This window comes from Chanodichthys erythropterus, chromosome 18 (assembly GCF_024489055.1).
Source record: "Chanodichthys erythropterus isolate Z2021 chromosome 18, ASM2448905v1, whole genome shotgun sequence".
Classification (NCBI taxonomy): domain Eukaryota; kingdom Metazoa; phylum Chordata; class Actinopteri; order Cypriniformes; family Xenocyprididae; genus Chanodichthys; species Chanodichthys erythropterus.
In genome coordinates, this window is record NC_090238.1 from 31803500 (window position 1) to 31826329 (window position 22830).

Consider the following 22830-nt stretch of genomic DNA (forward strand, 5'->3'; position numbering starts at 1 on the left):
AAAAATGAGAAATTATGACAGAAAAATTAGAAATTATTACATTTAAAGTCATAATTGTGGTATAAAAAGTCGAAATTATGACAGAAAAATTCGAAATTATGACAGAAAAATTCGAAATTATGACATTATAGTCATAATTGTGATATAAAAAGTCGTAATTATGACAGAAAAATTAGAAATTATGACAGAAAAATTAGAAATCGTGACATTGTAGTCGTACCTGTGATATGTGAAGTCGATATTATGAGATAAGTCAAAATTATGACATAATAATAGACCTTTAATGTTATGACTTTTATGTCATAATATGACTTAGTCTCTCATAAATTCGACTTTATGTCATGATTTACCAAAACTACTTGATAAACTAAAATGTAAAACACAACTGAAAAAATATCAGACAAAAAAAACTTTTCACGAGAAATAATGTAAATCTAAAATATTTCTCGTTAATATTTACACACGTGTATGACAAAATGATGAGAAAGAAAATCATAATTATGAGATAAAATTAGAAATTATGACATTATAGTCATAATTGTGATATAAAAAGTCTAAATTATGACAGAAAAATTAGAAATTATGACATTAAAGTCATTATTGTGATGTAAAAAGTCAAAATTATGACAGAAAAATTAGAAATTATGACAGAAAAATTAGAAATGATGACATTATAGTCGTAATTGTGATATAAAAAGTCGACATTACGAGATAAGTCAAAATTATGACATAATAATCGACCTTTAATGTTATGACTTTTATGTCATAATATGACTTTTTCTCATAAATTCGACTTTACTTCATTATTTACCAAAGCATGATTTGTTTCTTATGTGGTTGAAATTGGCTTTCATACTATTCATCACATTTACATATAAAATAAATTAACACAACAGTACTGTGATTGCTTAAATAAACAGATTTGATCACGTCAGAGTCAGCAGACCACGAGCCACATGATTTATCACGTGATCAGCCGTTGCTCTATATAGCCCTCAGCGTGCTCGTCTCCTGTTGTTTATTTCCGCCCAGTGGAAGTTTTGGGGAGCGAGACACACGTCTCTAAGTGAGTACAACTGCCAGCAGACAAACGACAGGTAAGACTAGTATATTTACTCAAATCTGCGTTTAAATCTTTAAAATGTTTGATTTTTCTTTAATTTGCCTTCCAAGGAGATATTCAAAAAGGTCATGGCGGTACATCAGCCTATCTTAACTTGTACGAAAATGATCAAGCAAAGCGTTTATCACGGAATAACTTCATCTTTATCTGTGCAAAGGCGTTTGCTGGTCTGTTATCAAATATAAGAGGCTTAACGTTACTGGCTTCTTTCTTTTACTTTAAAAAATGGATTAACTGTTGTTTCATGTAAACTGCGGTTAAATACGAAAGTATGACAAATTGAAACCAGAGCTGCTTTTTTTCAAACATGGAATGCTTCAGTACCTCTAGTTGATAATACACTGCTAGTTTTCTTACAGACACAGTAGTATTAGGTATCAAACATGAACCGCATCAGACAGTTTCTGCACATATCCTAAAATGGAAACCTTCAAATGCAGCGAACAACATTATATTCACATTTTCCACTACATAGTGGGCTTATGGCAGTGTTTGGTATCTCGTGAAGCCAGTTCAAGCCGCTGCTCTTCTGTTATTCTGTAAGTTGTTCCAGTAAATCGCGCTGACTCATGCGCACTTGATGTCAGTAAAGGCCTGTTTGAGGAAGTGCAACAATGAGGATGATATTTGTGACGACACTTCACTATTACATCTACAGATTTGTCAAGGTTTTGTGTCAGTAATTTAAAAAAACACTTTAGTTCCCCAACTGCTGCTAAACCAGAGTCAGGCCCCTTTTATAAATGAGATCCCTAAAACCTAAACCTCTTACGGAGTACTTGGTCGGTGCTTGTGTCATCTGTTCCATAACCATTAAGTGGTTAAACATGTATATCTTAAAGGTCTAGAGCTTTCACTTCTGCATGACTGCAGCCTAAAGATGACACCACTGTAGGCAGTCAATGATCCATTTCACCTGAAGATTAAAGTGCCCTTGATGTTCCACTTGACTCCCTTTGGTGTTTGAGACTGACATTTAGCAGTGTTTAGCCTAAATCTAATTCATTAAATAGGCTGAGATTCACTGCAAGTATTAGGAGCAGTTTGCATCAAAACATGGTTATAATAAGGGTATTTGGACCGTTATAATCGTGTGTGTGTAAAGCCTTTTTTCTGTATACAGGTCCAATTATTTGCTTTTTCTGGTTTTCAGAATGTGGCGGCTGGGTTTCCTGTGTGTGATCTCGGCCCTTTCAGTTAGCTGGGCTCGACCTCGCCTCGCTCCCCTGTCCCATGAGATGGTCAATTTCATCAATAAAGCAAACACTACTTGGATGGTAAGATGGTGTTCTACTCTGATGCTCTCTAAATTGCTTTCGAGTGAGGATGATTGAGCCGGTATTGGGAATAACTGTTTAATATTGCATCTTCTCATGTGCTTCTTGCAAATATTGGTGTTCTTTCTCACATGTAGGCTGGACACAACTTCCGTGATGTTGACTACAGCTATGTGAAGAGGTTGTGTGGGACTTTTCTGAAAGGACCTAAACTCCCTGTCATGTGAGTGCAATTGAATTTGGTGCGGGACAAAAGAAATGAGTGGGGAGGTTAAAAGAGGAAGTGCAACTTGTTAAGTTTGCAGTCATGATGTGCATATGACTGCTTTATCATGTGGTTGTGCGCTATATGTAGGTTTCTTCATACCTTTTGCTTTCAGTTCTGCCTTCTAGGTCTTGATTTTAACAGACCTCGCTTTGTTTTTTCCAGGGTACAGTATGCTAATAACCTCAAGCTCCCCAAAAACTTTGATGCCAGAGAGCAGTGGCCCAACTGCCCCACTCTTAAAGAGATCAGAGACCAGGGCTCTTGTGGTTCATGCTGGGTGAGGTCTTCTCTCTGGTGCACACAGTGACTTTGGATTGCAACTTGTGTTGGTGGTTTTACTCATGGTTTTAAATGGTTTTACACAGGCATTTGGGGCTGCCGAAGCCATCTCTGACAGAGTATGTATCCATAGCAATGCCAAAGTGAGTGTGGAGATCTCTTCTCAGGACCTGCTTACCTGCTGTGACAGCTGTGGCATGGGGTAAGTTAGTGTGCTATTTTAAGCTAGACTAAACCTTGTAACTGCAGTGGATCCTCAAACTGTTGGCAACCTCATACAGCAGCTCCACCTGCCTCAACAGTGAATGAAGTGCTGCACACCTTAGAGAGCTTCTGCTTGTTTGCGGTGCAAGGGTAAATAAAAAAAAAAAAAAAGGTTCTTGGAATAAGCACTGCATTTTCTTTATTCAAAAACAGCGTTTGTAAAGGCTAGTGTTTTCTGTATTTGAGGAGCAGAGAAGGGTTTCAGTCTAGTATTTGCCCTCTAATTCTAGCCAGTACAGGCTGAATAACACTTCACTTTTTAAGTTGATAACGTAATGTTGTGCTGCATCAGATGTGGCTCTTAATGACTGACAAAACAAGTCTGTTCACTTGTAAAAACCTTGTAACTCCATTTTGAACTTGATTTTGGGGAAAAATGTAATGACGCATGCACATGTCTGACCATACATAGACACCATGTTGTCAAAGTTCATATTGTGGTCCTACACTAATTGCAATTTTCGCTGTTTTCAAAATGCACACCACACTAGATAAAACCTGACATCCATCATTTAATGTTTGGTGACATCGGCTGCGTTCTAGTTTGTTTTGTTTTTTTTAAATGCCCTTCCCTCAGTCTCGTTGACTCAGATGTACGTCATTGCTTACGTTGCACGAGTGCCCACCACTGGCAGAACCTTTGCAGTCTGCTGAATTGGAACGTCCTAAGCCGTTGATCGCTTGAATTGGAGCTGATTTATTTATTTTTCCCCCTTACAAAATTAATACAGCATTCTATATGTATGTGTTTTTAAATGTTTAAAAAATATGTCAGTTGTTTGCGGTGGGATAAAAAACGCGATATGCAGTGACGTCATAATCGTGTTGCATTGTGTTATGGAGCTGCCTGAAGTGTACATATGCAGTAGACCCGTTCCCTCGGTCAAAATCGAGGGAGCAGGGGTCTATCCATATAAACTTCCCTTGTTCACTTCACGAAGTGGAACGCACTTCAAAATGGCAGCAGGGATTCGCGAGTGCGTGTCTAAAACTGGAGTGGAACGCAGCCATCCTCAGGGAAAAACTCCCTGAGATCCAAAAGCGAATGCCAGTGAATTGCCTAAGATGACTTGACAGCTGACTGGGGGTTTCACTCACGTTGGATGCATCAATGTCACATTTGCATACACTATTCATGATTGGTTGACTGCCAAATTATTTAACTAACATAAAATAACTATATTAACCAGTTAATGTTCATTTCAAATCTTCGTGTCCATTTAGGATGACTGCTTAATTTTGTCTTGTTCCTGTTAAATTATACAAAGCAAATTTTTAAAAATGGTCCAATCTATTTGATAAGAACAAGACTTCACAAACCATGTCTAATTTCATCCTGCAGTGACTCCGTGATCTGATGTTTAGTTAACACCATTGCTTGAATGCTGAAATGCATGACCCCTCTTTTTGAATTTAATAACCTGTTTTCGTATCATTTAGATACTAAACGTGTGTATTTTTTTATATATATATATATATATATATATATATATATATATATATTTTATTTTATTTTATTTTTTGCTTCCTTTGTAAATGGTTACAGTGGAGGGACAAAATAAATGACTGAGGATTACACACTACCAGACTTTCTGGTTATTCCAAACAAACTCAAATCCCCCCCCCCCCTTTTTTTTTTTTTTTTTTTTCCTCCCCCCCCCCCCCAATCAACTAGCATTGACTTGTCCAGACTGTACAGAGGCTGTAATGTAGTCCAGCCTTGACGTGTTTTCATGCCGTTCTTGTGCCATGTTTAACTGTTATTAGACCCTACACAACATGCTAAGTCTGAGTTTTAATCTCAGATGTAATGGTGGATACCCTTCTGCTGCTTGGCAGTTCTGGAACACAGATGGTCTGGTCAGCGGTGGACTCTACAACTCCCATGTTGGTTAGTGTCTACCTTACTTTTGAGTGAACACAGTCTAAACATGGAGCTTCAACTGTGTATTAACAAGACTTATTTTTAGGCTGTCGTCCATACACCATTGAACCCTGTGAGCATCATGTGAATGGCAGTCGCCCTCCTTGCACCGGAGAGGGTGGTGACACTCCTAACTGTGACATGTCCTGTGAACCTGGCTACAGTCCTTCTTACAAGGAGGACAAACACTTTGGTAAAAAAATTCAAGTCACATTTCAACCACATTCCTATAGACACTCATAGTTTAGAAGTAACTAAGAGATTTTTACTTCCAGAACTTTCAAGGATCTCTTTTTAACCAATAAATTTGCATGTTTCTTTTAGTCATTATGACTTGCTGGTTAAGGATAAGGATTTTAAACCCATTTTTTACTGTTTCTAACTGATAAAATATATATTTATATACATGTATGTTCCTTATAAAAATGCACATGGTGGGTCTATAAATGGTCTTCATAGTTACAGGTTTGCCAAGACCTTGGAAACCCTGTTTATTTAAAGAGAAACTGTTAATTGATCCCCTCAAAATATGTCTTGTTTTAGCTTATTTAAATTATTACATAATCTTGAAGGCCTTTTAGAAGTTTGCTGAGCCCCTCTTGGTGTGCCTGGACCTCCTTGTTGAACCTCTGGTTTAGAGTTAGGATGGTTTTGAAAGCTGCAAAATGTCTAGTCATTGAACTGTTCTTGCTTGTCATTCTAGGAAAGACGTCCTATAGTGTCCCTTCTAATCAGAATGAAATTATGCAAGAACTCTTCAAGAATGGCCCAGTAGAGGGAGCCTTCACTGTGTATGAGGACTTCCTGCTGTATAAATCTGGTTGGTTTCAATCCATTCATGTGTCTGTCTAAAGCAATAATGCAGTCTGGAATAGCTAAGTTAATTTATTGGTTTTAAATAGGTGTGTATCAGCACATTAGTGGATCTGCATTAGGTGGTCATGCCATTAAGATCCTGGGCTGGGGAGAGGAGAATGGCGTCCCCTACTGGCTTGCTGCTAACTCCTGGAACACTGACTGGGGTGATAATGGTGAGGGTCATATATTTAGTATGAAGACAAATGTTCCTTTTTATTGTCTGCAGTTTGTTACCCAGCCGACAATGTGCAGGCGTTCGCTTCATCTGCCTTATTTTTGTCACTTCAGGATATTTCAAGATTCTCCGAGGTGAGGACCACTGTGGCATTGAATCTGAAATTGTAGCTGGAATCCCAATGTAACCACAAGATGGCATGAAGAGGGCTGAAATGAGCGCACTGTTCAGAATGAATGTCTTCAACTTGAGCTGACCACCATCCTCTGTGGCCAGGATACGTGGAGTATTGTTAATCAATGATTGAGTTTTATTAAGTCTTTTTAGACTGGGACTCCTGATCAGGGTTTTAGTATGGTGTGTGGGCTTTTTTTTTTTTTTTTTTCTTTTAATTGGAGTCACATTTTCATGCACCATGAAATGTGCAGTCCAGGTCATTGGAGTCAGTTTTAGACCACTGTCTAAAGTTTTAGCACAACTTGATGCCTCAGCCACTTTTTTTTAAAAAAATTGTTTGGGTTGAATGATTTTTACTTAATTTTGTTAATGGATTTTGTCTAAAGTGTAATAAATATTAAAACCAAAGTATGTTTTGTCATTACTACTTGCAACATAATTTTTTTTTACCACCTAAATAAATTCAAATGGGAGTATCCGACATAGAGACATGAGTGAGGTTTCTCACATTGTATAGTAATTCAGAAAGCTGAGGCTTGATGGTTAAGAAATCTACTGAAAATTGGGTATGAGTGAGCTTTTGTCTCTCTGGAAGTGCAATACAGAGCTTCACTGTTTACAAAGTTAAGCTCAAGTAAAAGCTGTAATGCACTTAAATTATTCACTTTTGATAAAATTTAGCAGTCTACCTTTTAAATCCATCCAAATCCTCTTTTGCACTGAAGCAGAAAAAGATTTTGGCCATCAATCTTGAAGCTCAATGTACTCTCTTCTAAATGAACAGTTTATTTCAAAGGTGTTTAAGTTCAACATTGAAATATGCCTATAATTGGGTACAAAACCCTAATAATGATTGCTAGATCTTGGCTGTGACTAGACTTTTGCATTAAATTCTCAGTAAATTAAAGCTTTACTTCCTGGGTTTGCATAGTTTGAACAGCAAAAAGGAAAAATAAGCTGAGTAGTTACCAATTCAGATGTTTCTGGATTCCACAACTTGGTGGAGACTGATAAATGTCTGTACAGTTCCGTGGTTTCACAAACTCTGTACAATGATGCTATTACCATTTAACATGCTTTTGGACTTTCAAAACTTTTAGTATCCCGAAATAATGCGTCAGTCAGTCATAGTACTGTATATGCAGCAGGTGAGTGGTTTCCAATGTATGGCTGTTTTGTATCTGTTTGAGAGACGTGTCTTTAATAAAAAAGGTCTCTAAAGTTGCACTTCATGCTTAATTTGGGATTACATCTCTGGTTGCTCCTGATGGACTGGCACTTTCTTCTGTTCCTGGTGATCATCTTGCAGCTGGTCATGCTGTTCTTCAAACTTTTCAGGTATCTCATTCTCATGTTCAGACTCCTGGTTGACCTCTACATCTTGCTGGTGAGTTTCAGAATCTCCATCCTCTGATGTATGCGTTTGCTCTTGTTTTAAGGCTTCGTCGGCTGGTGGATCAGGGGGAACAATGTTGTTTTCTTGCTGATGGTCAGTCGTGGATGAGGATAACAGCTCTGAAGGAGCGAGTAGTCCATCCTGGTTCAGATCTTGAGCTTGTAGCATGTAGTCCACCAAAGATACAACCTAAAATGTAAACGAGTTCAAGTTGTAAAAGAACTCGAGATTATTTTGAATGTTCTGACAAAACTAAACAGCACTCACAGAATCTGTTGACTTTGGCATGATTTCATGATAAGTCAGGAAATCTGTCAGAAGTTGCATTAGTTCAAGGCCATCCATCTGCCCACTTCTATCATAGTCATACAAGGAGAAAAGGAAGAACACTTCTGCAACAAGAAGAGAACAAATCATTAATAAGCTTATAAAAACCTAAGAGTGTCTCTTACTGTATGTGTGTATGTACAGTATATATACAGTATAAACATAATTACAAACAAAATCTCTTACTAATATTTATTTAATATATACATTTCATGGCAAGGCACAAAATACTAAGTAGTAATTGATTACATGAAATCTGGATTACATAATCAGATTTTAAAAATTGAGTACTTGTAATTAGATTATATTACATTTTAAAATACTCGTAATCAGACTACATTTAATTTTTATTGATTAGAGGATTAAATGTTATCACAATCGTAGCAGATTATTCATAAGTCACTGATTCTACCTACTACAAGATAAATCTTTTTGAGTAATTGTTTTATTTTGATTTTTATTTTAAAATAATTCAATTTAATTTAAAATTATGAAAAATTATGTCCATGTTTAATTATAATTACTTAATAGCTTTTTACTAAACTCATGAACCCCAGTCTGGAAAACCCTGACATAATGTAATATTTAATGCACTTCATGTTTTTGATAAAGAATGGAATATATTTTCTTTCTCTTTGTATTTTTACATCAGTATGGTACAGGATTATCCTATTCAAATCAATGTAATAAACGTGTTGGGTCAAAAGTAATCTAAAAGTAATCAAAAAGTAGTCTGATTATATTAGCTTAAAGATGCAGTGTGTAAATTTACACAGCATCTAGTGGTGAGGTTGCAAATTGCAATATAGAGATTTTTTTCCCCCCAAACCAGTTCAGCTGAAATTCCGCCCTGGATCCGATTCTAAACATTTTATTGGCCAGGTCAATCACAATATTGATTGCCTACACCCAACCCTGATCCCTAAACCCTCCCGTCACTGTAACCTCAGCCAATGAAATTGGTTGCAGGGCGGGGATTTCCGCTGAACCGTTTGGGGGGGGAAAAAAAATCACACGTTCGATTACATTAGCATTAAGGTGCAGTGTGTAAATTTCTACGGCATCTAGCGGTAAGGTTGCGAATTGCAATATAGAGAAGCTACAGTGGCCAACACATGAAAGCAGAGAGTAGCCAATCAAGCAAACGTGCTCTGTAGAGCAGTTTGTCTGTTTAGGGATATTGTAAAAACATACTGGCGCAAAATGGTGACTTAACATGTAAGGGGACCCGCGGTGTTTGTAGAATTGGCTCATTCTAAGGTAATAAAAACATAACGGTTCATTATGTGTCTTTATACACCACTGAAAACATATTTATGTATAATATATTATATTGCATTCTGTCAATAGATCCTCCTAAAATGCACACATAGCACCTTTAAATGTGTAATGTAATGGATTACGTTACTAACTACAATTTTTGTCATGTAATTTGGAATCGGTAACTGATTACAATTTGTAAGTAATCTACACAACAAAGAGTATGCAAAATAGAAATAGTTCCAAAGTCCACAGAATTGTTTTGCATCTCTGAGTAACACTTCCTGAATGAATCAGCCGCTTGAATGAATCGGTTGAATCTCAATGATTCGCTCATTAACAGGGATTCGCGGACACCTACTGGTGGGTTTAATTTCACATTTAAAGTGTCTTCATTTTTTAAAATAATTTCAAATAACAGTATTTAACGTTTTATATTTTCAACATTAAAAACATTTTTATGCACCTGTAACTGCGCTTGACTGATTAACTTTAATAAATCTTAATCTATTCTATAGTTATATAGTTATACATTAGATTACAATTTCTGTACCTGAAAATCTCCTGTTTAAACCTACATGAAAAACTCGAAATGCACCATTTATTTCATTTATATGTTTGTTCTTTTGTATTTATTTGTGCCATTACTCATAATTTGATTATTTGTTACTATTTTATTACTTACTGTTTATTTGTCTAAGAATATTTAAAATATCTAGTAGTTTTTGGTGTCATAACACTATTTATTGAAGTTAAATGTAACAAAGACAACGAAAACAATAACTATGCTTATTTTATAAGCATAATTTTCTTGTATTTTACTTTTATTAATTTTTTGTTGTGGAGCTAGTGAAAATTTTGGTGGGGCAAGTAGAAAAAATCCTTAGCGTCGAGCCCTGTGTAATGTAATGTATTACGTTACTAAGTACAATTTTTGTCATGTAATTTGGAATCCGTAACTGAGTACAATTTGTAGCTAATCTACACAACAAAGACTATGCAAAATAGAAAAGCACAAAAGAGTAGTGGAAATAAAAGCAATTAATTGAGAGAGCATGTTAATAATGAACTGTTAACCTTGTTCCCTGGTGTTCATCTCTGGACTGGTCTGTCCTTCCTTCAGGCTGCTCTTAATGTAGCTTTGCAGAAGCCTGTCATACAGAATCAAAGATCATTGGCCACTTCAGTTCTGCCTTATATGATTACAGTATTTATATAGGAAAATGAGCACAGATGTGAATTAATACATTATTTTTCCATGTTGAGACATTTTATAATTTACACTTTACAGATTCACTGTATAGAACACTGCATAACTTCTCTAAAATATGTTCTGACATTTTTAAAATAAGCTAGAAAGCACAACAAACACCTTTTTTTAGCTATAGCTTGTTCAGCATGTCAGTGTCAGCTGTGGAAATTTCAGCATTATCTCTCATGTGAAAATGGACTCTGAACCTTGGGGCAACTGTACTACCTTGTTTGATCAGGTGGTTTTAAAGACAGTAAAGCAAGATAAGAGAGACGTATTCAAAAGAGATAACCTGCGGTTTTCTTCGCTGGATCCAAAAGGATTAGGAAGGTCTGGTGCAAGGATGTCGTTGCTAGGAAAACAGAACAACAACATCAGAAGTTTTTTTCCAGTTTTAAGAAAAAATTTACATTAATGCCAAATCTTAGCACAAGATACTGATTCTTGACATATTTTACAGTTGGATAATTATCTATCTGTACTAATCAAAATTATGCATCTGCTCTCTACATTAATGAATTTAGTTAATATAAAATAATTCATTTGATGTCTGACATTATTTGTTACATTTACATAGAATATTTGATTTAGCATTTTACTTTGACATTTTTTCAATATATAATGATAATAACAATGCTAATAATAATCATTTTTAAGTACAGTTTTTCTTTTCTTCTGTCTATTTGTTTCCTATAACATCTAAATGAGCAAATGGTACCATTTAAAGTGTTTCACATTACAATAGCCTATATATTTGGTAATATCACCATGCTGTACAGGCTAGTGTAAGGGTGTGTGAGTGGTAGGGGTGTACTGCAGTATAGTGTAGTACAGTAATACTAGCATAGCGTTATTGCGGCCTACCTGAGTGTTTTCTGGGCTTGTGGAGCACACAAACTCAGTGAAGGGAGGATGAACAGGAACAGAAGCCGTGTTGTGATCATATTAACTGCTCCACCGGATCGCTCTGGCACACCTGCCACCAAAACAAGTCCAGATGGTCAAAGAAGCGATTCATGAATCATTAGAGAATCAAATACGCCCTTTACAGGAACCGATTACTCAAGAATGATACAGCAATTACTAAATGTAATGTTTGAATCAAACACCATATGATTCTTTCGGAGTATGACAGTTGACCAAACACCCTACACTGCGAGAATGAAGTGTTCTTCTTCTCTTTTTAGTTGCATTGTGATGTTAATGCATGCTCGTATAAAGATAATGACTACCAAAGCGAATAGTAAGGATGTAACAGAAAAGCTAGAGGTGAAATGCGACTGTACCTCTCGCGGCAGCGGTTAGCGGTCGCTCCATGATGAAACCCAGCCCGGCTGATGAGAGCAGCACAGCCCCGTATGTTTGCATCAGTGACGGGCTACACGTGGATTCCGTGGACGTGTCGTGGCCCGGATAAAATCAGCAGCTCCTCCTCGAGCTCTCCACATTCCGCCTTCCACCGTTTTCCATCATCGCCACGTAGAGTCGCTGACACTGCATTTACAGCTCCGCACGCACCGCCTCTTATGTGCAGTATTTTATCCGTTCCTGTTAGTAAATGATTCGTGTAGGTAAGGGCTATTCTTATATTAGCTTTGTGACAGTATAAAGTACATCGGCTCTGATTTATTTCTTGCCTTTTAAAGTGTGTAATGCTTGAAGGTTTCATACAGTCCTGCAGCTCACATGCCCATTACTGCTTTATTAAAAATCACCAATTTTGTATCTGTATATCGCATCCACTAACACATATTCACACCGGTATGTGATGTGGGCCGTAGACGCGGTGCTGTGGTACTGCAGAGTTAAATCATCACGTCCAGCTCCTCCTCTCCAGACGTCTGATGGGGTGGAGGGATAGAGTTGTGGGTAGGGTTAGGGTGTGGTCTGATAATCTAGCTCCACCCATTAGCCACAAATTGCATTCGTTCCACGCCCAGAAAGGAGGAGCTACACGTAAGCCCCGCCCACTCGCTCTATCAGACAACATTCCTTCAGTTCCCAAGTTTTGCACAATTTGGCCACAAGGTGGCATGCAACTACAATGGTACTGTCTCAGTGAAACTCACTCACCAATGCATATTAATAATAATAATAATAATAATAAAACTAATAATGGAAATTACTGTAAGAAGCTGTAATAAAAATATGGTTAAATGAGTAAATGGTATATAAATGAGATGTTTTACACAGATGCCACATGATGGCATTCCTATCGTTTTAAATGCTATGACAAAGTACTACAATGAAAGTCAGTTTTCTCTTTGGTGAAACATAGGAAGTTTTGTTTTTGTTTTTTTAATAAACCCACAACTAAAGGAGATCAGCTCTAACTCTGACGCTTCCACTAACATATACGCAACTCAGAAAAGAGGCGGCTTCCTCTGCAGGGTTATTTCACCCCAAAATGAAAATAATGTCATTTATTACTCACCCTTATGTTGTTCTACACCCGTAAGACCTTCATTCATCTTCGGAACACATATTAAGATATTTTTGATAAAATCCGTTGGCTCAGGGAGGCCTCCATTGACAGCAATGGTACTTTCTCTCTCAAGATCCATAAAGGTACTAAAGACATATTTAAATCAGTTCATGTGAGTTCAGTTGTTCTACCTTAATATTATAAAGTGATGATAATATTTTTTGTGCGCCCAAAAAAAACCAAAATAACGACTTTTTAACCATATCTAGTGATGGCCGATTTCATAACACTGCTTCTTGAAGTTTCGGAGCTTTACGAATCAAATCAGTGGATCGGAGCGCTAAAGTCACGTGATTTCAGCAGTTTGGTCGTTTTTATATACGCGATCCGAATCACTGATTCAACTCAAAAGATTCATAACGCTCTGAAGCAGTGTTTTGAAATCAGCCATCACTAGATTTTGTTAAAAAGTAATTTTTGGGGGTTTTTTCTCATCGCTTTATAGGCTAATATTAAGATAGAACCACTGAACTCATATGAACTGATTTAAATATGTTTTTAGTACCTTTATGGATCTTGAGAAAGGAAGTACCATTGCTGTCTATGCAGGCCTCACTGAGCCACCGGATTTCATCAATAATATCTTAATTTGTGTTCTGAAGATTAACGAAGGTCTTATGGGTGTGGAATGACATGAGGGTGAGTAATAAATGACATTATTTTCAATGTATTTTTTATCTAATCATTATGCAGGTGAGATGTTATTCCTGCTTTGGCTTTTCAGCCTGTCACACCTCCGCCGGTGCCATTAAGGTGCCATCTTAACATACTGTGCATCATTAATCAATGATCAAATGTCAATTTTTGACCTCTGTTTTGTTTATAACAATCTTATAGAAACAATAATTTCTTATGCAAATTGGAGCACATGCCTTATTAATTTAAATTAAATTATCCTCTTATGCATCCACTAAGAAAAAACATTTCTCATCAGAGCTATTTACAAAACAAAGTCCCTCAGGGCTTTTAGTTCAAAGATGTGCTCATTTGGAGTAAAAATATAATCTTTTCTTCTATTTTTTACGGTGGCCGAGAAAGCTCAACGTGCTGCAAATGAAGAAAACACCAGCAAATAGAAAAAACACAGCAAATAAAGAAAATACTCCATCAGTTTGACAACACATGGACTGCAAATTCCACAACACTTACAAAAAGACAAACGTGCTGCAAACTCCACAGGGTGCAGAGCTGCAGACATTGTCACATTGTGAATCTATCTATGCCTGTCTGTCTGTCTCTATCTCTATCTGTTCATCTATCCTAGACTTTCTTTGTCTTTTAGCAAGAAAGGCTGAAAAAGAAATCAATCTGCTGCAGGTCATGGATTTCCTTTCTTCATCAATTGGACTGAGAGAGCCATGATGTGTCTGAGCCAGCAAACTACAGTTTCCTTCAAATGATTACCTTATTTTGTAGACACACACACACACACACACACACACAACAATCGTAAAAGTCCACTTAGAGTTAGTGAAGTAATCGATTCACTTGTTGTTGATCAACTAAAAAAATCAAAGTAAAAAATCAATACCTGCCTTCCCTGCAGTCATTCATACTGTAAGGTAAATCTAATGTTGATTGAATATTTCTTCACATTGTATATCATCTGCCTAGTTCATCATTGATCTCTGTAGAGGACAGGGTCATCGTGAGTGTGTGCCCTATCAGAAGCACATGTAAGTAAAGCCATTATTCGTATTGCATCCAAGATGTTTCGATTCTATCGTGTCTTCATGGTAGCAAGTCTGTAATATGTAGCAATAATGCACATATCTCAATCCATAGCTGCTCCATTTTTAGAATAAACATTTGATAAGGTTGTTTTTCACTGGTTTGATAAGATAGTTATAGTTACATGCATTGATCAGCTTTCCTCTTAGTCGTATGTAAATCTCACAAGTGTGTGTTGTGTGGACGGTGATCGATTTCATAACAGCTGCTCCTGTTTCATGTATTTCTTTCTGTGCCATCTGTTCTCTCCCACTGCCAGAGCAGCCAAAATGCTATTGTGTCTTTTCACAAGCATTACAAACAATTTTATGCTAATCCTGCTAATCCAGTACTATAGCAACCAAGCTTTCCCTTTATAGTTATATTCTATTTGTTTAACCAATGGCTGAAAGGTATCAGGTCAATGCTAACATTGCTGATGAAGTGTCTAAGAAATGTATTTATGCCACATAATTGCATATCTCAAGAACATACGTCAACGGCTGCTGTACTTTATATGAACAGTAATACTTGAACAAAAATATGAACAAAAATACTTGATTTTTGTAAAGCCTTATACAGCCAAGTAATGGGACAAACAATGACAAATTAAACACAGTTTATCAAGGAATTATTAATTAATGTAAAGGGTCAAACTAAGTAGTCTATATCTGGAGAAAGGTTAGCCTTCTCATTCATCTCAGTGACACTTGTGTGGCTTGTGCAGGACCCCACAGAAGTGTGTGATGGGAAATCATCTTTATTAATGGGACTTAGTGCTGCTGCCAGGTTATTTTGAGTCACTCACCTGAGCTGTAAATGCCATGTGACTGATTAATCTATGTAACAAATCTCTACAGCAGACAGGGGAAACATGAGCCTATTTTACACCATTTCATACAAATGTATGAAAGTGTTACTTTTATATACTGTTATACAGTGTTGGTGAAAGTGTTTTTTTTAAAGTAATGCATTACAACAGGGGTTCCCAACCACATTCCTGGAGGCCCCCCAACACTGCATGTTTTCCATGTCTTCTTAATCAAACACTCCTGATTCAGATCATCAGCTCATTAGTAGAGAATCCAAGACCTGGGCTGCGCTCCACTCCACTTTTAGACACACACTCGCAAACTTCCCTAAGCACTTCCTCTCAGGAGAATCTCTGCCGCCATTTTGAAGTGCGTTCCAATTTGTGAAGTGGACAAGGGAAGTTTATATGGACAGACCTTCGCTCCCTTGATTTTGACTGAGGGTACTAGTCTACTTCATACGTACACTTCAGGCAGCTTCATATACCACAATGCAACACGAATGCTGCATTAAACAGTTTCGTAAGGGGAAAAAATGTAAATAATAAATCAAATCCATTGCGGATTCCAAGTGATCAAGGGCTTATGATGTTCCAATACAGCTCATTGCACGTGTTCTGCCAGTAGTGGGCACTCATGCAATGTAAGCAATGACGTACATCCGAGTCAACAATACTGAGTGAAGTTATCGAGGGAAGGGCATAAAAAACGAACTGGAATGCAGCCATGGGCTCCGACAAAACGCTGCAAAATGTTTTTTAAACGGAAACGGTGGTGCGTTGAACACCCACATTTGTAAATGACTTTACTCTGACCCATTGTGCGAGCTGTCTCTTTAAAGGAACACTCCACTTTTTTTGAAAATAGGCTCATTTTACAGCTCCCCTAGAGTTAAACAGTTGAGTTTTACCGTTTTCGAATCCATTCAGCCGATCTCCGGTTCTGGCGGTACCACTTTTAACATAGCTTAGCATAGTTCATTGAATCTGATTAGACCGTTAGCATCGCGCTTAAAAATGACCAAAGAGTTTTGATATTTTTCCTATTTAAAACTTGACTCTTCTGTAGTTAAATCGTGTACTAAGACCGACAGAATATGAAAAGTTACGATTTTCTAGGCTGATATGGCTAGGAACTATACTCTCATTCCGGCGTAATAATCAAGGAACTTTTTCCGCTGGTCTTAGTACACGATTTAACTACAGAAGAGTCAAGTTTTAAAAAGGAAAAATATCACAACTCTTTGGTCATTTTTAAGCGCGATGCTAACGGTCTAATCAGATTCAATGAACTATGCTAAGCTATGCTAAAAGTGGTACCGCCAGAACCGGAGATCGGCTGAATGGATTCGAAAACGGTAAAACTCAACTGTTTAACTCTAGGGGAGTTGGAAAATGAGCCTATTTTCAAAAAAGTGGAGTGTTCCTTTAATACTGCGTGGTTTATATACCTGTTGCTGCTGATTGGGCTGACATTTTTGACACACCCACCAAACAAGAGAAAACTTATCTCAAACCCCGTTGCACACCATTTCCAGGAAACATGTCGTTCAACCCAGAAACCGTAGCAAAACATTGAGCTTGAACGTGCCCTTGAAATGCGTGTGTCAAACAAAGGAGAGATACAAAATATGCAGTGTTGGGGGACTCCAGGAACGTGGTTGGGAACCACTGCATTACAAATTGCATTACGCCCTAAAAAAAAAAAACGAACTGCGTTACTCAGTTACCTTTTATGGAAAGTAATGTGTTACGTTACTTTTGCGTTACTTTTTCTCATCAGGGCTGGGCTGTTTGTTTGTATGTTTGTCTTTATAACTACAAAAAAAAAAAAAAAAACTATTTTTGGCAAATGTAAAGGCCCTTTCACACCAAAAGTGAAATGAATAAGCCTCAGGCTGAAGTGCAAATTCACGCCTGTACAGTAGAGGGCGCAGCTCAAACAAACAAGTCTTTCAGCTGTGCTGCCATTCTGAATAGCAGAAGAATAGGTTGTAGGAGAAGTAAATGAGTAAATGTATGCTCACATTTAGTCTAGAATAACCATCTTGTTTACACAGTGCACACAACGCCTTTGCACTCCTGATTTCTTGAAACATGGGAAGGGAACAGGAGCTGTCAGTCAATAAATGGGAAAACAAAGTAACTTGCGTTACAGTTATTTGAAATGAGTTACTTTACTAGATACATAGAGAAAATAATCTGATTATGTAATTTGAGTTACTTGTAATCAGTGTTGCCAAGTCCGTGGTTTTCCCGCGGAATTGGGCTACTTTTACACTGTTGCCGCGGGTTGTTTTTCATGTCCGTGAGTTGAATCGACCCAAAATAACGTGATATTTAGTCCCTGGAATGCGAATTTTACTAGGGGAGCCCCACCAAAAACGCAAATTTTACCCTCCAGAATGTCATTGGGCTAGTTTTGAGGAGCAATTGCCCAATTGCCCAAACCCGCCCAGGGTTTTGTTGTGAAAGCCTGGCAACCCTGCTTGTAACGCTTTACCCCCAAAACTGCTGTTTGTGTGTGCAAAACTGCAAACATCCGAAGTGTGCGCCCAGAAAGATGCCTCTCAGACAGCATGTGAATATCCTATTAAATCCAGTTCTCTTTCATGTCTTCTTGCGCTTGAACAGACAAATTCCCACAAAATTATATCAAAATGCCCATAGGCAAGTATCCTTGTGAAACATAGTCATTTATTTCTTAAGTGAACTTAAACAGTTGAGAAAGAATAAAGAAAATGCTTGTGTAACAGTAAGTTGGATATGTGCCGCTTTTAAAGTGACAGCAGCCTAATAAACCTTGTCCTCAAGGTGCAATATGTAAGAATTTTGCAGTAAAATATCCAAAAACCTCTATGCCAGTGTTATATATTTTGTTCACTTGAGTACTTACAATATCCCAAATGTTTCCAACTATTTGTAAATTGTGAGAAAATTGCAATTTTAACCAAGGCTCTGGAACGTGTGAGGAGTCGCCTGTCAGTTGCATCATACCCGCGTTACCCTCGGTTTCCGGTTTTATTTTGTAGAAATCATGGAAACACCAAAGACGCTTTAATATATTACACGTTTTTATAGACAAGGGAAAAACTGTTTTGATATAATTATAGACAGAAAACTAATTATTGTTATAGCTCAACACGTTTAGTCTTGTTTAAATCTATTTTTTTGTGACCATGACTGTGGAAGAAATTTTGAGTTTCTGTATGATTTCCATATGATTTTACTTATATGCTAATGGTTAAATAATTTTGTCTTTCTCAGAAGTGCATTCTTTGGGTGACAGGTGGAAAAAACCTGAAGTGGTTAACATGTTCGTAATATGGTAAAAGGACAGAGGCTTCAGCCTTGGAGGTTAGAGATATAAAAGTGAGATGAAGCTTTCATTCTTTGTCTTACACTCTGCAGCTACTTGTGTTTCTGTATGACCTGTCTGACCTTTCTTGCAAGAAATAAAACCTTTAAAAGACATTTGGACGAGTTTGTCTCTTATGCAGTAAGTCAGTTTTTATTTTGCCAAGTAGCTAACATAGCATAATCAGATGCAGCTTTATTTTTAGTAACAGTAATGCAGAATTTTCTCCATTCTACAATACGTTTTAAATGAATTGCATGCCATTTATCAACACAAGCCATCCAGCATTTAATATGATATTCTAAAATCGATCTAGTTTACTGTGTGTGCAATAAGTGTCTCACAGCAGCCGCCGAGCGAACGCAGACGTTATAACATTTTCAACACACTCAAATGTATCTAATATGATAAACAGTGCTGCGTCACCTCATACTCATGACCGGAAAAGCGGAAGCATTTATTTAGCAATTATTTATCCTATCCGTCCTATCCCGATTATTTTCCATCAGCTGTGATGTGAAGACCACATGTCCCAAGATTCCGCGCTCAAACTTGCCGTCATCAAGCTACGCCTTTGTTTTGAATAAGCCTCTAGCGACCTCTAGCGGACAGAAAATTCTTCATATTGCACCTTTAAGCTAACAACAAAAGAGAAAGAGAAAATCACTCTAAATATTCACTGTGCTATTAAATTAAATTTAAAATATGATAGAGCTGTGAAAGAATCAGTAGCTCCTACATTTGAACAGGCATCATTATGAAAATAACTGAAGGAAATAGTGCTAAAAAAATAAAAGTATTGGTATGTGGCTCATTCTGGAAAAAGTGGTATCGGTGTATCCCTAGTTTTTAGTTTATGGTGGGCAGCTTTGCTTAATAATTTGAAGTTATAAGAGGTTAGATGTGTTGTTTGAAGAGTACCACAAGCTTGCAGCAAGATTATAAGCAACTAAAACAGTCCTCAACATGTGCTTAAATCATATTTAATCAAAAGTATTTTATCTGAACAGTGTCTTTAATATTCTAGATGATGATACTGAATCAGGCAATATATAAAAAATATATTATCCATGCAATTTGATACTAAATTAATGGCCACAATAAGATATGCAAATATGTTTTTTAAAGCCTGTGCAGAGAGGAGCAATAATGCACTTCTTGTCTCTATCAGCAGAAAGGAAATTAGTGCCAATGATAAGTAGAGCATGATAAAGATGATGAACATATTCTCACTGTTCTGACTGGTGTGAACAGCCCTTCTATACACTATGCATGAGCTGCTCTTTTCTCTCACCGATCCCAGCAGCACAAACAGAACCCGGTCAGAAAGTACTGCTGGACTGGGACATGTCAGTGTTATTTGAGGTCAACTGGGTTACATTCATTCATACATACATATTTTAAAAAAGTAGCCATCCTGCTGAATAGGCACACAATTTAAAAACACAATGACTGCAAAATAAAATAATATTTAACAACAGTATAATTAATAATCAGGAAGTTATCAGAATCTAGTATTTTACTCACATTGTAACCTTTGACGTGATGTAAGACGTACAGTAGGATGTAGGAGTAACGTAAGCTTAGACGACTCTCACGATTTAAACAAATAGGGCTGTTCACCAAATTCAAGCTCTTCTCTTATATCAAAATCATCCAACATTTATCTTTAAAATGTAGACTTCTAATTCGTGACCGGTGTTTTGCTTTGCTCTCTCCTCTGTGCTTCCACATTCATCATGCGTTGGGTCAGGGGTTACTCTTCCACTGCAAATCGATGTGTAAAGCCGTGTGCTCAAAGCTAGTTAAATAGTTTTAATATGGATATGTATACTTTTTTTTTTTTTTTTTTTTTACAAAAAATCATAGCTTCACTTCAAAAGACCCTAATTAACCCCCAGAGCCATGTGGAGCACTTTTATGATTAATGTATGGATTTTTTTTGCTTCAAAATCAGGCCCCCCTTTCACTACCATAATAAAGCTTGGAAGAGCAAGGATATTTTTAAATATGTCTCTGATTGTGTTTGTCTGATTGAAGATGAGAAGTGAGTAAATCATTGGATAATTTTCTTTTTTGGGTGAACTGTCCCTTTAAGACTTTCTCAGTCAACCAACCCTTAACTGAAAGACTTTGTCAATTTTCAAAGATTTTCCTGGTTAACATTATGGCTATGCAGCTCAAATAGCACCTAACAACACGAACCTGGCGATTCATTTTTATCCAAACTGTTCTTTTTTAGCTTATTTTAACAAATGTTAATGTACTATTTAAAACAGCAGAATTTAATTTTCATGAAAAAAAAAAAACATTTCAAATGAGCAAAAAAACTTAAAAAGTAGTATTAAATAGAATTAAATAATACTATTAAATATTTTTATTTTAAATAAAATAATTAAAATAAAGAAATAATAATATGTTATGTAAAAGGGAAAAAAAGGTCTACTATCAGGTCTATTATCACAATGGCTTTCCTCTCTGTTTACATGAAGCAGTGTGTGAATGTTTGCTTTATCCGCAGACATCACCTTTGGGAAAGTGAGCTGTGAGTTTGTGTGAGGATGTGTCGTTTGGCTGTCACTCAAACTCTGGATTAACTGACAGCGGAGGTTTGCTTCATCATGGGAAGCTACTGCACAGGCTGTCTGCCTCAATGGGCCATTCAGCTCCCTTGAGAAACAAACGCCTAACGATCAGATCGACGGGGCACTAGTGGGAATTGCTGGAACTCAGCATTCTCCAGGCTCTCATTAAGGGAACCGCTCATGAATAGAGGAAAAAAGTAATATTGGCTTTTGTGTGTGTGTTATTGATCAAAAATGTATGTGTAAAGGATTTCTGAATGTTATTAGATTATAATATTGCTGAAGTCAGATGATATGTAACTAATAATGTTAGTTAAGTCAAAAGCTACAATGCCTGAGATTAAAAATACTAAGTTAAAATCAAATTAAAAACTAGCTGTTTTGGATATAGCGCTGTATTGGTTGGTCTGCTGTAACATCAAAGACCTGGACACTAGAGAACCCATTGGAGGCGTCCCACCACTGCTGCATGGAAATAACCACACTTCAAACTCCAGAGGCTTTTTGCAAAGTGCTGAGGTTTGGCAGGGAAAATCAATGCTAAAAAATTACATATATATATATATATATATATATATATATATATATATATATATATATATATATATATATATATATAATGTATATATATATATATATATATATATATATATATATAGAATGTATATAGAAAAAGAATCACCACCCTTTAAAATAATCAAATTTTGTTGCTTTGCAGCCTGAAATGAAGCTGTTTTATCCAGCTGTATTTACTCAGTGCAACTTATAACTTCCAAGTGAAAGATATAACTCCAGCATGTCAGAAAAATTAAAAACCATAATCACTGAGTTGAAAAAAGGATCACCCCCTTGTGTGAGAATTTTGTTGAACCACTGTTTGATTTAATTACAGCCTTTAGTCTGTTGGGATATGTTTCTACTAACTTTGCACATCTAGACTTTGCAACATTTGCCTACTCTTCTTTGCAGAACTGCTCAAGATCAGTTAAATTTGATGGTGACCGTTTGTTGACTGCAGTCATTTCACAGATTTTCCATGGGGTTTAAGTCTGGGCTCTGACTAGGCCATGCAAGGACATTCACATTTTTCTCCTTCAACCGCTGTGTAGTCAGTTTTTGATATGTGCTTTGAGTCATTGTCATGTTGGAAGGTAAACCTTCTTCCCATTGACAACTTTGTGGCAGAGGGCAGCAGATTTTCCTCATTTCCTCATCCTATTTTGCCCCATCCATTTTTCCTTCTATCCTGACAAGTGCTCCAGTCCCTGCTGCAGAGAAACACCCTCATTACAGGACATTAC

The 22830-nt window shown here is 36.8% G+C and overlaps 2 protein-coding genes across 3 annotated transcripts; one reads left to right on the forward strand and one right to left on the reverse strand.

The window, feature by feature from the left end:
* The first annotated feature begins 993 nt into the window (after window positions 1-993).
* ctsba (cathepsin Ba) lies at window positions 994-6656 on the forward strand. 2 transcript variants are annotated; one of them, XM_067367001.1, is made up of 10 exons: window positions 994-1097; window positions 2277-2400; window positions 2538-2623; window positions 2831-2945; window positions 3034-3149; window positions 5017-5102; window positions 5182-5328; window positions 5839-5955; window positions 6038-6166; window positions 6282-6651. In XM_067367001.1, the coding sequence occupies exons 2-10, from the start codon at window positions 2278-2280 to the stop codon at window positions 6353-6355; spliced, it is 993 nt and encodes a 330-aa protein (XP_067223102.1). In that variant the 5' UTR covers window positions 994-1097; window position 2277; the 3' UTR covers window positions 6356-6651. The 2 variants fall into 2 exon arrangements, with proteins under 2 accessions (XP_067223102.1, XP_067223103.1); XM_067367002.1 differs by lacking the exons at window positions 994-1097; window positions 2277-2400; window positions 2538-2623; window positions 3034-3149 and having other exon boundaries at window positions 2872-2945; window positions 6282-6656.
* Window positions 6516-12079, reverse strand: cgref1 (cell growth regulator with EF-hand domain 1). Its single transcript, XM_067367004.1, has 6 exons — window positions 11867-12079; window positions 11445-11556; window positions 10873-10932; window positions 10406-10479; window positions 8009-8133; window positions 6516-7930 (listed from the first exon to the last, which is right to left on the reverse strand). The coding sequence occupies exons 1-6, from the start codon at window positions 11946-11948 to the stop codon at window positions 7592-7594; spliced, it is 792 nt and encodes a 263-aa protein (XP_067223105.1). The 5' UTR covers window positions 11949-12079; the 3' UTR covers window positions 6516-7591.
* Window positions 12080-22830: the final 10751 nt, after the last annotated feature.